The sequence below is a fragment of the Callospermophilus lateralis genome, unplaced genomic scaffold (genome assembly GCF_048772815.1).
Source record: "Callospermophilus lateralis isolate mCalLat2 unplaced genomic scaffold, mCalLat2.hap1 Scaffold_62, whole genome shotgun sequence".
Lineage (NCBI taxonomy): Eukaryota > Metazoa > Chordata > Mammalia > Rodentia > Sciuridae > Callospermophilus > Callospermophilus lateralis.
This window is the reverse complement of record NW_027514663.1, coordinates 11281-29733: the sequence shown is the minus strand read 5'-3', so window position 1 is coordinate 29733 and position 18453 is coordinate 11281. Positions and strand designations below refer to the sequence as shown.

General features: G+C 36.8%; 1 protein-coding gene across 1 annotated transcript in view; it reads right to left on the bottom strand.

Moving 5' to 3' along the window:
• Positions 1 to 15829, bottom strand: part of LOC143389768 (pseudouridylate synthase TRUB1) — a 28861-nt gene extending 13032 nt beyond the window's left edge. The window contains exons 1-4 of the mRNA XM_076842595.1: positions 15527 to 15829; positions 11886 to 11984; positions 9440 to 9495; positions 1873 to 1954 (exon numbers count right to left, since the gene is read on the bottom strand). Of these exons, the coding sequence (XP_076698710.1) occupies positions 1873 to 1954; positions 9440 to 9495; positions 11886 to 11984; positions 15527 to 15815 (526 nt within the window). The 5' untranslated portion in view covers positions 15816 to 15829. The remainder of the gene's footprint in view (positions 1 to 1872; positions 1955 to 9439; positions 9496 to 11885; positions 11985 to 15526) is intronic.
• Positions 15830 to 18453: the final 2624 nt, after the last annotated feature.

Genomic DNA, 18453 nt, shown 5'->3' with positions numbered 1-18453 from the left:
AGTGTATGTTAATATACTCTGAAAATCATTCTGTCCTCTTATTGCCCTAGCCTCTTTAATCTTAAGTCTTCTAGTTGAAAGTTAAGAGTTGAATTTCAGTTAAATCTATTTATTATTTGCTAATACTACTAATAATTTCAAGGATCATTCAACATGTAATTTTAAAAAGATTTAGAAATAAATGAATTATTTTTCCTTTACCTTATTCTTTTGATTAATTGAGCAAGATATGAAGCTCTATATAAATTATACAAAATACATGTATGAAGATTTGAATTTGGGACCAACATACCTTATATATAAACAGAGATATGAAAAATTGTGGTATATATGTGTATTAAGAATTGTAGGGCTGGGGGTGTGGCTCAAGTGGTAACACACTCGCCTGGCATGCGCGGGGCACTGGGTTCGATCCTCAGCACCACATAAAAATAAAGATGTTCTGTCCACCGAAAACTGAAAAATAAATATTAAAAAATTCTCTCTCTCTTAAATAAAAAAAAAAAAAGAATTGTAATGCAAAAAAAAAAAAGAGTACATGTATAATGGCGAAAGTCAGTATGAACATACTTTATATACAGAGATACGAAAAATTGTGCTCTATATGTGTAATAAGGATTGCAATGTATTCCACTGTTGTGTATTTAATAAATAAATAAATAAAGGAAATTGGGTGTACAACCAGAGAAGTGAAAAACTGTGCTCCATTTGTGTATAACGAAGAGCATTCTGCTGTCATGTATAATTGATTAGAACAAATAAATTTAAAATAAAAGGAAATTGGAAGCCAAAAAATTAATTAATTAATTAATTAACAGGATAAGTGAAGACATTATGGACAAGAAAAAGGTTGGTCTTGCTACTAGGACAACTTGTAATACATATTAGGGACAATCAACACAAAAACTTAGGGAAGCCAGAAGCCAGACTGCCTACAGCTGGATTAAGGAGAAACAACGTTCAATATGGGGGAAAACCCCAGAATGCCTACAAATAATTCACAGCTGGTGACACAATAATGCAGGTGAACTGACTGACAAATCCACAACTGCTGCATTATAAATAGCACAGCACGGTGAGAGTTGCTAGGAGACCAATTCATTTATCTATCCTTTCTTAAAGTAGTGAAAGAGGAAATGGCAGAAAAATTAAGGTGAGCCCCAGTGAGTTCCAGCTTTACTTCAGAGAATGAGCTTTCCCTTTGTCATTCTTTTTACTCCCGAAGTATAAGATAATAAGTTTTAAAGGCCTAAACCCAGCACATTTATATTAATAGCTAAGAAATAATTATTTCTTAAAAATTTAAAAAGGAAAGACACAAGTTAAAATCTAGCAAGACAGTATCTCTGCTTTGTTTCTCACTTACTAAGGAAAAATACTCTAAATCCTATCTATAACTGTTTTTGGCAAGGGAGTTTTTTGAAAGAATAATTCTGAACATTACACAAATTCATTATAGGAAAAAAGAAAGAATACAAAGTCTTTGTTCATAAATTCTTACCAAACAAGTAAAAATGTGATTAAAAACAAAAGTTCCAATCTTTTTAACTTCAAGAAATGTACTGAGAACTAAAATCACCAGAAGCCAGGTATGGTGGCACATGCCTGTAATTCCAGCTACTTGGGGGAAGCTTAGGCAGGAGGATCACAAGTGTGAGGCTAGCCTTGGCAACTTTGTGTGACATGTCACTCAGTGGCAGAGCACTTCCTAACACATCTGAGGCCCTGGATTCAATCCCCAATACCACAAAAATCAATAAATAAAATAAAACCACTGGAAATATTAAGTAAGACACTTAGTTTTAAATTCTGTGTTCACAGAAACATTCTCTAAATGTGAAAAAGGAGGACAGTGTCAGATGAGCTTCATACCGTAGGGTTTCTCTTCTGTCACTTTCCCTGTAGAATCGAGTGTGTCAGTGGCTTTCCCCAGCTCTCCAATGGCAATGTACCTCTAGAGGAAGAAAAACAGAAAAGTGGGGCATGAGGTTGTGAAAAACTATCCTGCATGCCTTGAAGTTTATTCAGAATTTTATTAATAATACCAACCAGATAGAGAATGAAGGCAAAACAACACACTGAAACTATTTTTTTTGGTTTCTTTGTTTCTGATAGTGGGAAGCATTTGTGTAAACTGAGGAACATTCACAAACTTTCCATACTGACCAACATGAGAAAGAAAAACCCATTTTAATGTTAATTATGGCTTATAAACATACTAGTATTGCAAACAAATTTCTAAAACCTCTTTTATACTGGCAGTTTGTTTTTTTAAAAAAAAATCAAATATATTTGGCCCTCTGTATCTATGAGTTCTGCATCTGCAAATTCAACCAACCACAGATTGTCATTATTTCCTACACAATACAGTTTAACAAAATATTTACATATCATTTACATTGTAATAGGTATTATAAGTAATCTAGATATAATTTAAAGTATGAGAGGATATATTTAAGTTATATGCAAACACTATGCCATTTTATACAAGGTACTTGAGTATTCATGGATTTTGTTATCTGCGGAAGTCCTGAAACCAATCCTCCACAGATACCAGGGGCAGCTATTTGCCCGTGAGTAGAAAGAATGGTACAATCAAACACAACATTGCCATCACAAGAATCAATAATAATTTTACCACACATACAATTAAAATTCATTTTAAATAAGCTAGCTCATTACTTCTTATATAAAATACTAATATCAGGTTTAGTAACTAGAGCATGCATTTTAACAAAAGCTAATTATATAGAAAATAAGAAAAACTAGAATAGCAGGGGTAGTGCACTCACCTATTACATGTGTTTTCTCAATAAAAGGAACTGACACTAAAGCTCTCTGAAAGGAAAGGTCACTTTCAAGAACTGATCAATATCCACAAAAGAATAAGATCTGTCTTAGTCAACTAAGCATTGTCTTCTTCTCATCTTAGGGCACCCCTGTAGTACACATTCTTGTTACTACTTATTTGAAGCAACCCATAAAGCAGTGAGAAAAGTGCAAGAACTATTATTTGTGACTGAAAATAATCTGTTGTTATGTATTTTTTATTTTATATATATATATATATATTTTATTTTTTTGCTATTGGGATTGAACTCAGGGGCACTCAACCACTGAGCCACATCCCCAGCCCTATTTTGTATTTTATTTAGAGACAGGGTCTCACTGAGTTGCTAAGCGCCTCACTGTTGCTGAGGCTGGTCTTGAACTCACGATTCTCCTGCCTCGGCCTCCAAACCACTGGGATTATAGGTGTGTGCCACCATGCCTGGCTATTATGTATGTTTTTAAAAGAGAAAACTCAAAAGTATTTTGCTGAAATGTAGGTTTATGAATGGCAAATCTATTTTGCTAATGAAGGGAACCAAGATAATAATGAAAAAAATTAAAATTTAAAATCCCATAAATACACAGACATTATATACAGCAGCCTAAGATCCTTGATAACATCACCTTCATATTACATAGCTTGACTATCTAAAAAATGAAGAAGAGAATTGTTCCAATGCATTTAAATTAAAAATTTAAATATTTTTAAAATTAAAATTTTAAAATTTTTAAAAAGATTTCTTTAGGATTAACAAAAATTAGTTTCCTGTAAGTAAACACTCAGTCTCATCACCTGATGCCCAGTTCTTGCTTCTATATTTGGAACACCCCACCTTGAGTGAGCAACCACAGGGTGAAGGGTGAGAGCACAGGCTCAGGCCCACCCTGGCTGGGTCTGAACTCTGCCTCCCCTGCAGGCAATGAAGGCAAGTGGCCAAGGTAGTCTTAAGGGCTCCAGCATCAGTTGTTTATCTTAATTGGGGGAAATATCAGTGAGTACTTCATAAGAAGAGTTTAGAACAATAGGACCAGCCCTGGTTAAGCAACAGATAACAATACGATTTCCAATATTATTATGACTGGGAGGTGGAAATGGGAGAGAAGGGGAGAAAGGTACAGAATGATTCATAGTAACCATGGTTATAGTAACTGATCTGGTTATAGTAACTGATCTGGTTACAGTGAGTTCTCATAAGAAACAGTAAAGTAACAAAGTATCCTGATTTTTTTCCTTAAACACCTATCTAGTTGGCTCAGCACAGTCCTAGCACTAAAGATGCTGCAGCAGGAGGATCACAAGTTTGAGGCCAGCCTGGGAAATTCGGTGAGATCTTGTCTCAAAATAAAAAAATAAAAAGGGCTTGGGATGTAGCTCAGTGTTAAGTGCCCACTGGAGGGGGGAAGTTGGGGTTTATCTAGCTACATGAAAAAAACACAATGTAATCTTGTACACTGTGCTACAACTGTACCCACCACTCAACTATGTAATAGGTTTGAACTAGGGACCTTAACATGCTTGCCAGTATCCAATGCCCATTCTGGCCTCCGGATTCTGGGTATTCTGTGCCTTGGCACAAACTACTTCCACGGCCTTGAACCCCTCTCTTCTCTATGGATCAAACATTATTCATCTTTCAAAGCCACACAATTAATCCACTCTACTCCCAAAACATGGCTAAGAGGAGGTGCTTAATACAAATTTGTACATCAAAAGAATGAGGCTTATATCAAACCTATAAAATCCCATCACAGATCTTAAGGAGTATGAATTTATATTCTCCTAGGTGCCTGTGACAAACACAAACACAGATTAGAGATGTTATAGTGCTCTAGGCCTCTAGGAGGTTACAGTTTAAGACATAAGACAACAAAAACAACTGCAGGGGAAGAAAAAACTGCAAGGGAAGGAACACAATGGTGACAATAGATAAGGACTGTGGCCAGCGGTTTATTTTACTGAGCACTCATACCACAGTGCTTGGCACATCATTATCCATGTGTGTCAACTGTCTGCCATGTACATTTTATATATTGATTCTTGCCTTCTCAAACTATTCATTACATCATAATTCCACTACAATAAAACAGAGGTCCTATAGAATATTCCATCTAATTGTGTGCTCTTTGGGACTCGTGGTTTTGCTTACACTACTCTACTCTCCTTGTCCTCGAGTTCCTTGAGCCCCACAGCAGGTGTTAGCTAGACATCTAAGAGCAAATCACCACCCACACCCTTCAGGAAGAAATATTTTGTAGTTCAGAAAGTGTACACAATCATTTTCAAAAGTTTGTGATTCAAAGTTTTACAAATAAAACAAAAAGATGGATATTTTTAGAATGAGGAAGGATATGTTTTATAATCCTACCAAACCAAAAACATGTGGCTTTGAGTGTAAGAAGGAATTGCTGTTTACAGTTCCTAAGTGTAAACCCTTCAAAATTTTCAATATAAATAAAATATCTGAAATATTCATAAAGGATATAGAAAGGGCAGAAATTAGACTACACTCTGGAGAAGGCAGATTAGAACACTGGTATCTTAAAGATCTGCCCAAGTTTTGTAAAACATTATTTAAGTCACACTTCTGAGTTCTCATGACTGGGTAACCTAAAAAATGCTAGTGTGTTCTTAGGGAAAGCCTCTGTCCTTTGGCTACATGTTGGGTGGGAAACTTTGTGCACTCCAATGATAACACTTGTTCAGCTCTTGGAGGTGATGTAAAGCTGCTTTCTGAGGAAACACTGGCTTTGCCTACAGGTTCTACTATGTTTTACTGCCACATAGATGGGGGATAACTTCATGCCTTTACCACACTAATTAGATTCAAGTTTCCATAATAGGACATCAACTCTTCCATCTGTTGATCTAGTTCCTAAAACATCTGTAAAAGTAACCAACTTTAACAATCAATACAGAAAACTAATAAAAAGAGCAATCCAAAACCTCATCAAAGATGGTTACTCCAAAGCATACCATCTGTTATCCAGCTTCTGCAAATAACCAGCTTACAGAAGGTATAATTTAGGAATAACAGCAGAGGGACTAACACCTTCCTTTAATCTACATACTCTACTTAGACCAGGTGAGGTCAGAAGAACATATTAGCCTCATTTCTCAGAGTTGCTTTGCCTGAATTATATTTTATGCAGATCTACTTCTACATCCGTTATAAACTATTTTTGAGGCCAATAATCTATCTGTCATTTGATACCCTGATTGTAAGGAATTTCTTTCTGAGTTTAGGCCCAGAAACTCTCCCTTGAAGAAATAGCATGCTTTCTCCTTCTGATGCATATCATATTTTGTCAACAGCACCAGAAATCACTGATAGGAATAAAAAAGTAAAATTAGCTGTATTCAAGAAATCCAGCAGAACTTGCTTGTGAAAATTTATTTTAGGTGTTTGACACGTAACTAGAAAAATCTAACAGGCCTGGAATTCAAGAGAGAGAGGATTTGATTTGGTGAATCCTGAAGTAAAATACTCAGAAACAGTAATAACATTATTGTTATAGTGCAAAGAAGGCACTAAAAAGAAAATTTAGATGCTTTTTACAAAATTATACATGTACCCCCCAAAAAATGTAGTGAAAAAAATATATATAAAACACTCAAGAAATATGACCATTGTTAGAACACGGGTTACTATAAGACAGGAGGACAAGATAATGAGGAACGTGGGGAAAGGGCTTTTTTCTTAACTTTTAAACCCAGATAATCGCTGTTCTTTAGAGATGGAAGCAAAATAATCTGGTGACCTGCAGATTTTATTGAAAAGTCCAGCACTCCATCTATTAATTGATTGTGGTTCTAGGAAGTGTCACTATGTTGAAAAGAATTCTAAGGATGCTTCTTGATTCTGCAGAAAAATTATTAGCCCAGGTGTAATTAGCAATGTCTCCAATTAGAACTTACTGTGAGTTATGTCTGTACTAAAATACTGAGTACTATCATCCTAGAGTAAAATATTTCTACTCCTAGAGTAACTCTGAAAGTAACTCTACACTGCACATACTACAAGTGCAATTTTTCTAGTAACACTGTGAAATAAACACCTGTAAAAATAAGAAGTGGAGAAGGAGTAAACATTAGATTAAACACCAGGTCAGGACTAAATCAGGAAGATACAGCCACCAGTGTTTTTTTAATGGAAAAAAAAAAAAAAAAAAAAAAAAAATATATATATATATATATATATATATATATATCTCAAAAGTACATCATACCTAGGGTTAAAGTTGTTCAACGAAATTTTTGCTTTTTATACTTATATGTGTACATAGGGTCATGATGTAAAATAATTTTTTTGCTATGAATCTCAGTCAAAAAAATTCTAAAGTCATTGGATGAGATGATCTCTAAGATTCTCTCTAGTACTAAAAACAATAATCAGAAAAATATTAATTAATAGTTTTACTATTTCTGACAAAAATGTAATTTTCAACATACTTAAAGGTAAATTTATAATTATTCAGTTCTTGCAACAAATACATAACATAAAATTAAAATGAGAAACAGCTATCAATATAATGATGCCTATTTTTGAAATGTGAAACACCTAAGAACTAGGTTTCTGTAACGAGATACAACTGGGATATTCTATTTATGTTATAGTCTTGTGAGGATCCCTGATGTCACCACATGACATTCAGCTTTCCTAGATGGGCAGCAAAATGATTCGTAAGTAAAACTCAAATGAGAGTCAATGATGTACTTACATTTTCAGTCATCACATTTCTGAAAATATGCCTGGAATTTACAAGTAAAATCTTTCAATAACAAATTTTTTTTGTGTATATTTGTGGTTTGGGGGAAGGGGTGAATAAAATATTTCAATGAACCCAACAGATTTTATCTTAGGGATAAAAACCCAAAGTCTTTAATGTAAATAAATAAATTACACACACACACACACACACACACACACACACAAAAGTGACTTGTAAGGATTTTGGAAAATACAAGTAATGTGAAAAAAGAAAAATCATATTCCCCTATTAAATAACCATTATTTATATTTTGAAGATAAGAAACAAATATTAAGCAACTGGCAAAAACCTGTATCAGAAATAGACTCTCAACTCTGTGCATTAATAAGTAAGCACAATGTATAAAGTTAATGAAAAACAGGCAAATGCTTCCATTCTAACACAATTTCTGTATTGTGATTTTTCAACACCATTATTTTCAAGATTACAGAGCAAGCCACATTGAAAATTTTCACTCATCTAAGGCATTAAGAACCCTTCAACTTGAAGGCATATTTTGAAGCCCATTGATTTTTCCAGGGTTTTAATTTTAAGAAAAGCTTAAACAGACCACCACCACTCTTAAGTATGGTCCACGAGCCAGTACCCTTTAATAAGATAGGTGCAGAAAATAAGGGTGTTTAGAAACTTATTTAGCAATTTGACATTGCTATAAGGTTTTAATTATACTTTACAAAAGTCATCCATCAGTCTGCAATGAACTGGAAATTCACTCAAGCAGTCTTTGACCACATTTATTTTTTAAGAAACAATAAGATAAAAATCAATTTGCCAACTATTTATATTACACTTAGAGCAAGGGTTTCAAAACATTTAGTCTAAGAACTTGGCGAAATCCTTCTCTACCTTCTGGCATAGTAAACTTTCTTCCACTGACATTTTCACTGGACCCCCAGCCCCAGCTATCATAACCTGGGCCTGACTGCTAATTAAAATACACATATAAGCTTTCCTTTGAGAACTGGAAGAGACACTAATAATCTTTCCTAGGGAGGTCAACTACTTTGACATCTGATTTGTTTCAATGTTCCTTCTGCCACACTCAATGCCCAATGCAGTCCACAAGTTTCTAGCCTCTCTTGCCTGAGTAAACTCTCTTCTCTCTCCTACCAAGGATCTAAAAAAGTGCTTCTGGATCTTGTCAAGGCTACCTTCTTTCTTTTTGGGGGTGGGTGGGTGGGTACTGGGGATTAAACCTGGGGCGCTTAACTACTGAGCCACATACCCAGCCCTTTCCATATTTTATTTAGAGATAGAGCCTCACTAAGTTGCTTAGGGTCTCACCAAGTTGCTGAAGCTGGCTTTGAGCTCTCAATCCTCCTGCCTCAGCCTCCTGACTGGCTGGGATTACAGGCATGCATCACCATGCCTGACTAAAGCTATTTTCACAGATGAACAATATAATTTGTCATCTCAAGGCCATATTCTTTTCTTTAATAAACATTTATAACCACTGAACAAAGTATGATTTGTTAAAAAGTATATGGTTTATAAAATGCTAGTTTTATAAAAATTCCAAGGTTAAAAAAAAAAAAATCTGCCAATAGAAATCATAACCTATAAGTTTGCTTTCATCTAACAATTAATTTTTTTAAAAAAAGCTGCATATAATTTTTTTAAATTATGGACACTGCAGATATTTTTTTCTTTAAGTCTAATTTATTTTTCAATTTAGAATCTTACTAATTGAATCATAAATGTTTGTGACATTTTGATTAATAAGAGTGAAACTTTTCATATAATTTAAAGTTTGTTTATCCTTTAATTGAAAATATTCAAAGTATAGTTCAGTAAGAAAAACATTAAAGATAAAAGAAAAATATTCCAGTATTCTTACCTTGGATCCTGACAACATACTGGTCAACATTTTTGTTCCCCTTCCAATTCCAACCACTACAAATCAAAGAAAGAAATACTATGACACTCTATTTTGAAAATTAGGTTTTTAGAATATCTACATATTTGGTCCCTGACCTATATAATGTGAAGTTGGAAAGAGATACAGTTAACATAATTTGAAAGTTCCTATTACTCGGATCAGTTGAACTTCTCATAAAACTAAGGAACGCTGAAGAGAAAATGGGAGAGAGACCCTTTTTTCCCCATTCTCAAAGTATCAAAAACTACAGAAACCTCAACCTAGCCAATTAGATGATGAAGTTTTAGAACAATCTCAAAGGACTCACTGGAATTTTATATGGGCACCAGAGAAAAATACATGTGGCAATTAACCATGTTCAAGTGGTGTGATGAGATCTTGACAGAGTTCATTACTAAACAAAGCAAAAGCCATCATCCTAGCTAATGAACCATTTAAAGATGATTAGTGCCCGGCAGGATACAATTCAGGAAAGAGAAACAAAACAAATCAATCTAACGCAAAGAAAACTACAGGCTAAAATGAGGGCCTAGAGAGAGTATTTTAACATAGACCAACTCTAAAGTACAATGGCCTACCTTTCTCTTCAGTTTCAAACACATACTTATAACCACACATTTCATCAGGTGAGGTTGAGAGGCTTTAATAATTTCTTCACTTAATAGCAGGCAAAATTCTATAGAATTGGTGTATTTATCATCAATGGACCCAACTGTGTATAAGTACACAGTATAACCACACAATTCAGAACTCAGAAGAAACTGCAGAGATGATTAACAAACTAAAAAAACTGTCATCATTCATTGTCTCATTTAATCCTTAAAACGACCCTAAAAAGTTATAATTACCCCTGTTTTATAGATGAGGAAACTGAGGCACAGAGAGTCTAAGAGCTTTGCCCAGCATCTCACAACTAACACTGATAGAGTTAAAATTCAAAGCAGACTGGCCTCACCTTTTCATTCCCCTGAATCTTACTGATCCATGCTTGCTTCCCACCGCCATAGGCCTAACCCACTGCAAACATGACTGCTCCATAATCTGTCCCTTCCTTTTCCAATTCCTACCATTTTATAACTATTTCTCAAAACCCATTTTGCATACTTCAAAACCCCCAACAACTTCATAACATTCCAATTTTTACAGTACCAACCCCTTAGTATTCAAATCTAACCTTCTAAACCCGGGTAAAGACCCAACTCATTCATAAAGTCACTTCTACACTTCTATGGAACTCATTTCTATTGATCCTTGGTCTCTATTTAAATATAGTCACATTAGTTCTAGAACTAAGACCAAAAACTGCCCTCCTTTAATAAACTCTGAAGAACACAATATCCTTCAAATGACAGGATGTGTTGACACTTCTCCCACTGAGGCAAAAACTTTGTACAATAATAACAACAAAGATTCAATGCAATTTGATTCTATTCAAATGAGTCCCTAATCAATACTCTTTGAACAGCTACTATGTGCACATTCCTAAGAGGAATATTTCTAAAGGAACAAAAAAAGAAAACTGAGACACATTCCCTGACTTTGAAAGAGTCTATAATCTCAGGGGTAAAACATCGTACAGAAGAGAAAAATCACAGTGCTCAAGAATTATTGCCCGAATTAATAAGTGAATAAGGCAATATGTGAATATACCATTAAGCATTAAAATGACAACAGAATAACTGAGGCAAGACGTCAAAGGCAAAAAGCACTCTAAATGCCTGAGACCAGAGAATGCTTCATTCAAGCATTCCAAACAATTCATGTAACAGCATCCCATTGCATCACAAGGGAGAAAGACACTGGTGAAATCCATATTTCCTCCCTCCTATGAGGGGGGACACACTTGAGCTTGCTCCTTTTTCCAACAGTGAAAAAAACAGTAATATATGTACAATGTTTCTCTCAGAGAAGCTTATCAGCAACTCAGTGCCCAAGGTTTTTACTGGAGGTTTGAGAATGGTCACCCAGGCATCCTCTGCTTATGTGCTAGGACAAAATTCCAGATTCTTGGAAGAAAAGTAGATTTTCATGCAAAAAGCTTGGCACAGCAAATTGCCCTTATCCTACAGGGAAGGGTGGGAACACTCCTAAAACTTAAGTTTGCAGATGCTAGCCCAAGACAAACCTTATAAGCAGAACTTTCTAAAGATAGCAATTCCAGGCCTGTGGTGGTAACTGTTTTCTGTACAGATACAAACCTTTTCTCAAAGCCTCAATCCACACATGAAAGTATAACTTTCTATACTTTGTCAGGGTTTCTTTAGAAAATAGCACTCTAATCCAGTAGAAGTAAAACATTCCAAATTAGGCTAATACTGGCATGGCTTTAACCAGTTAATCTGCATTCAACCAATCTTACTTTTTGATATTAGAGGCAGTTCCATTTAGCTTTCTCATTTCTTACCCAAAACGCCTCGAGCTGCGCTGTCTAGAGTCCCTCCGTGTCCAATTTTCAAAGTCTGCTTTTTCCTCTTGGTCCATTCTGGAGAGGGCATTCCAGCTTCTATGAGAGTAATTGAGATGAACGAAAGTAATTACCAAGATGAGTGAAGTAGAGTTTCTATAAACTTGGGGGAAGACAGGATGATATTCAAAACAAATAACACATTATACAAACTTAACAAACTTAAGACTATAACATTACTAGCAAAGAACAGTTTTTAAATGTACACACTTCCCTAAATTACAGAAAAAAATATTGTTCCAAAATTAGTTGTCTAGAAACTAGAATTCAAGAAAAAAAAAATCAATACTTTAAAAAAATGGGTAAATATCAAAGACAAGCCATAAAAAATCTAGTAAATTCCTGGTAATGTGATCTGTCAGAGAATGATGAAAAGAAGTTAACTTTGATATAGACAACTAGTTTTAAAAGTCCTCAATTTGCATTTCTAACTCTCTTCCATTACCTGGTGTTCTTCACTGGTAAACTAGCCACCTAACATTGTGAGTACATCTCATTCAGGGATACTGCCAAGGACACTGAGATCACAAACTACTTTTGTTTGTTTCCCATCTTCTAATTAAAACTCAGTTCCTTAAAGAAAAAAATCTCAACTAAAGGTTATGTGGGAAACAGGTAACAGTTCAGTTGTCTCTTGACCTCTAAAGCACTTAATTTTTTTTAAAAAAAAACCTGATTTATTTCTCACATGCTTGTCATAAAGATAAAATTAAATAATGTTACCTGACAATGCTTTGGAAAGTACGAAGCACTTAAAAGTTATGCTGCTGCTGTTGATACTTAACAATATATTGAGAGAATACTGGCTACTGATTAAATGAGAAAGGAGAGAACAAGACAGCTATAATGATCTACATCCCACCCCCTCAACCTTTCAAACCCAGGAGACAGAAAACAGCAAAAGGCAAAGAAAGGAAGAGAGAAAAGATGAGGGGGAATCAAAGCAGTAGTAGAAATGGAGAAGCCAGGTAAAACAGCTAATATGATGTGCTGGGTTGCTCAGCCTCACTGCATAATTACCACCCTACTGAGTCAGAACCACATTATCAGGAACACAGCCCCAGTGTCACTCTCTAATTACGACATCACCATGCTTAGAAGAGCATGGCTGTCTGTTTGACATAAATTCCTAAGGTTTGGCCTAGCCTTCAAATGCCTCACTTTTCACTTGCAATCTATCATGGATCTTTCATCCATGAATTTACTGAAATCTTCGGGGGTATTTTCAGCTTGATACTTCTTGTGTGAATGCCCTATAAACTTACTGTATCATCTGTAGCCAAATTTACCTCTTTCTAATTTACAGACATACTGTCTCCACCACATTGAAATTTGGCTCAATTTACTGAAACAAATACTCATGGATGAACATTTGTTAAGGTTTTTTTCCAGCTATAAAATTCTGATGTTTCAGGCCTTGAAGGATTCAGACAGAGAACAGTGGGGATTATAGTGTGATGGGAATCAATATTAAAAAAAGACATGGGGCTGAGGATGTGGCTCAAGCACTAACGCGCTCGCCTGGCACGTGCGGGGCGCTGGGTTCGATCCTCAGCACCACATAAAAAAATAAAATAAATAATTGTGTCCACCAAAAACTAAAAAAAAATAAATATTAAAAAAAAAAGACAAATGATGTTTATTAGAGGCCATGACCATTAACTGCGGTTTTAATTGGTGCTTGTCAAACATGGCCATTATCAGAATGTGGGAATCGTAAAGAACCTTCCCAGGTAATTCTGTCAACTAGTCAGAATGGCACTTGGGAAGCCCCAGTCTAGTTAACATAAATAAAAAATAGCTCAATCACAAACACTGTAGAGATGGATGGCACTGAGAATATTAATATCTGAATGAGTGGTTTCCAGAAACAACCTAGCCATGGCATTGAAGCAATCAATTTTAACTAAGTTTCAACAAGAACATTCAGTTCTTGGAGGTGGACTAACCATAAGGCCAGAGTATGGCTTTGATCCTGTCAGAAACTTGTTGGAACAAAAGAATGGTAACCATTACCTTAAGGATCAATAAAGCCATAGTTCGGCTAACAAATCAGGCCAAATGAAGGCAGGAACTCTATGAAGGAGAAAAAAAAAAAAAACTTTAATGATAATACTATCCTTACCCTTGATGCAATTCCTTGCTTCAACATCCCTATATGACCCTTTGTAATAGGCGACAAAAGTACAACAAAACAATGAGTAGGTATAACACTGGAATTCAACTCTGTTAAGCGTACCTGTTAGCCAACAAACATTTAAATCTGTATTGTGCCAGTTATAATTAATTTCCTATCAGAATAATTTGGTTTTGCATTTTTTTTTAATGTAGTTTGTCAGGGAACACTAAACAATTAAGAAAGTTTCCATTCTGGTTTAATGGCAAGACAGGCTAGGACCAAACCCTGGAAAGCCTCAAATAACCTTAATAGTTTTACCACTAAAGCCTGAAGAGATTATTAGACTGTGAGCTCAGTTACTGGAAGAGATAGTATGTTTCATCTTCTTGCCTCTTTAAAACAAGACAGATCTAGCTTAGTGTGGGGTCCAATATAACTAAAGTTCTGTTGGGCACAGTGGCACATGTCTGAGTCCCAGAGGTTTAGGAGGCTGGGATAGGAGGATTACAAGGTCAAAGCCAGCCCCAGCAATGTAGCAAGACCCTGTCTCAAAATGAATTTTAGAAAAGGGCTGGGAATGTAGCTCAGTGGTTAAATGTCCCCTAGGTTCAAAAAATACAAAAACAAAAATTAAAGTTCTGTGATACTACTATCTGTAATGATCTAGTGGGCTGATGAACTCTGTGATCCTTCAGGCTCTTCTAATATTTTCCCAGTGTATGTGACCCTCAGAAGCACAAGGTTCTGGAAGGCAAGGGTTAGGAATCTGCTGTTGTTCAAGACTCTCAATAATTCTTATGCCCACTAAAATGTGAAAAACACTGAAGTAAGTCTTGCCTAAGTATATCTGCTTTTCTAATATATTTTGAAGAATGCAACTTTGCGGGTACAGAGCCAGAGCTTCCTCTGAAGAGGTTCATCCACATGAACAGAACAAAACCCTCCTGAGGCATCAGATTGCAGAAAATTGGTGTGCTCACTGTAGGGTAGAAATTTATTGTGTATGCGTGTGTGTGTGTGTGTGTGTGTGTGTGTGTGTGTATGTGTGTGTTTTAATCTCCCACTCCGTCATGATGACAACTGGGTTATCAAAAATTTATGCAGGCCGGCGCAATGGCGCACGCCTGTAATCCCAGCGAATCTGGAGGCTGAGGCAGAAGGCTCCCGAGTTCAAAGCCAGCCTCAGCAATTTAGAGAGGCCCTAAGCAACTCAGATCCTGTCTCTAAATAAAATACAAAAAAGGGGCTGGGGATGTGGCTCCGGGGTTAAGTGGCCCTGAATTCAGTCCCCGGTACACTAATCAATTAATTAGTTAATTCACGCGAGGGCAAGCCCAAGCCCGAAATGCCTGATTTCTGTCCAGGGCTAATCTGGTGGTGGTTCTCCCTTTCCCTTACTCTTCTTTCTCCAACAATGCGTATTGCAAAAAGCCCAAACTGGTCCCCTCCCGGGCTGCAGTACCTGCTAGCAGCTTCTCCTTCAACCGATTCAGCAGCTCGGCTGAAGTGGGCCCTTTGGGCTTGTGCACGGCGAACACGCCGCTAAGGGACAGCAGCTTAGTAGCCAAAGCGGCCTTGACGACCCTGGCTTCGCATCCGGTCCTAGCTGCGGCTGCAACCGCCATGGCTGCAGCCGTTGCTGCCGTGGTCGCCGCCGTTGTTGCGGCTGTTTCGGCACTTTCTGCAGTTTCAGGGGCTGGGTCTGTTTCTAAAGACGAAGACGACACCACGGCCGCCTCTGCAGCTGCCATACTTTGATGGCCCAGACCTGTTACCGGGAGGCGCATACTGATGACGCAACAAGATTGCGCTCGACAGCCCTCTTTCCCCAGCCGTGCGAACGCGCGGGGCCGCAAGGGCCTGTGGGAGTTGTAGTTCACGGCTCCCCCGCGCCGGCCAAGGGTTCGCAGAGGCGCCCCTGGGTTCGTTTTTCTCCTAGAATCCTTTCTGCTTCTTACAAGGGGTTAGTTGCGTGCCCCAGAGGTTATTTTCAGTTGCAATCCTGAAGTACCAAAACCCAAATACCAAATCTATGTTTTAGATGGAGGAACCTCTCCGTATCCCACCTGCACACCCTCGCCGGAACTAAAAGCATCCCGCATCAAAGAATAGAAAACCTGATGACCTTTGATGCGGCTTGTCAGGGTCCACGGCCGCCTAGGCTCACTGTTTCGTCCGATTTGCAATCAAGGTTTCGAATTAAAATACACCTATTGTAAGCCCAGTTAGAGCCAGGAACCTGTGCCTGGCTGTATCTCTATTGCCTCACGCCTAGTAGGAGCTTAAATAAATATTTGGAAATGAATAAGTGAATAGAATTCAATCCCACAAAGAAACTTATAGGCCGAGCCAATGGCAAATCATTCTGACCTATTTTGGTACCCCTCTTCTCCGTCTCCCCCACCTCCCCATTTCTTAACAATTTGAAGAGTTTCTGTACTAATTAATTCTTCGCTATGTTGCATTCTTCAGAACATTGTTAGGATGTGAAAAGCATTATTGAAATTCACAAAATTAAACTACATTCAATTTGAGAAATTCAAAGTTACTCAATTCAATTCAAAGTTACTCAATAAAATTCAAAGAGTATTATTCTGATGCTAGCACAGGCAAAATGGAGACAGACTCTTGCATTTTATTTCCGCTCCACACACTCACTAAATGCTGTACTGAATGTGGTGAGACAAATAAGTTTGTCTTCATTGTTTTCAACATTTTCTTACAGTCACTTTTTCATCACCCTCTTGGACCTTAGTATTTAGTATCCTAATGATGTCTCTTAGCTGCTCAGAATCACCAGTTAGGGGATCCCATTTGAATTTGCTGCCATTCATGCAATGAGTGCATGTCACAACAATTATTTTAAATATCATATTTCTTTCTTTCTATATTTTCATCCTTCCCCATTTCAACTAGAATATGAAATTCTAATTAAATCTTTATCTGGAAAATACAAAAATGTGAATATACTTTAATACCACAGAACTATACACTTAAAATGGTGAAAGTAGCAAATTATGTGCTGTATACAGTATATATTTTACCACAATTTTTAGAAAGGCAAAAAAAAAATCTTTGAGGAAGTTTTTATAGGGTGGAAAGCTGCAACTCCTAGAAGGAAGCCTGGTATACTTGTGACCTATTTCAAAGCCTAAGCTAACTGAAAGATGAACATGTCACATGATTAGCGGATATCTGTGCCTGCATCAAGATTTTCTCCATTCCAGAATGTGACAGGACATAGAAAGGATGGATGACTACACCCTGGGAAGCAAGGGATATTTTGTCTCAGCCAAGATTTATGTGTTCTCCTCTTAGCTTGGAAGCAAAGAACCAGGGACTTTCATACAAGGTTTCTGGGTTAAACGATTATTTGGAGATTTGAAACACAGCCTTTCCCAATTGTCCAGACATCAGTAAGCTTCTCTAATTCTATGTGACTCTGGGGTGGGTATGTGAAGGAGGGCAGAACTAGGGGAGACAAATAATGCTTAATTAAATTTGAATTTTCTACCAGCCCAAAGCAGAGTCTGAGTTAATTTGATTTAAAGAAAAAGAAATGGATTTTTCCCCATTTGATTTCTTGGATGCTAGGGCGAAATAAAATTAATTCTGCTCTGATAATCAAATACGTATTGTTGGCATCAGAAGCTCCAAGCTCTAATTTTTGAGATAACCGACATTTCTCACATAGAGCAAGCCTTAAATGCAGCGGCATTTTTACTTGATGCATACAAGTTAGGATTCTTTTGTTAGAAGCAACGGAAACCGATTCATACCAGCTTGGAAGGAGGTGGGAGGATTGATCAGAAATATACTAGAATACTACTCAGAACCTGAGAAGTTTCCCCGTCTCCCCCCCACCACCTTTTTTGCTACACTCTTGTGTTTTCTTCTTTCTTCTCGGTTGCTTCTAATAGCTTTTCCTCTAATCCTCATTCCACATTGTTGGGTAAGACCGTCCTGTTTTGATCCACTTCCCAAAGTGTTCTGAATGAGGTTGCTACTGGCCACCTGTAGAACATCCCGCTGCATAACACTTTCCCATTCACCTGCCTGCTTTTTCTCCACAGTACCTCATCTGAAATACTACATATTTTGCTCATTTTGTTTAATGTCTGATTCCATCTACCAGAATATAAGCTCCATAAGAACAAGAATGTTCATTAATTGCAGAATCTCCAGGGTCCGAAATAGCCACAGATAGAACACTTAATGAGTATTTGTTAAGTAAAGTAAATGAGAGTCCCCAGAGAAATCTCCATAAAGGGTTTAGTTCCAGTTCCCAATAAAAGTGGAGTGCTGAACACATGAAATAATAGTTGTGTGTAATATATGAAATTTACCACACTTGGCTTCAAATGCCTTAATCTCGTATGTATGGCAAAG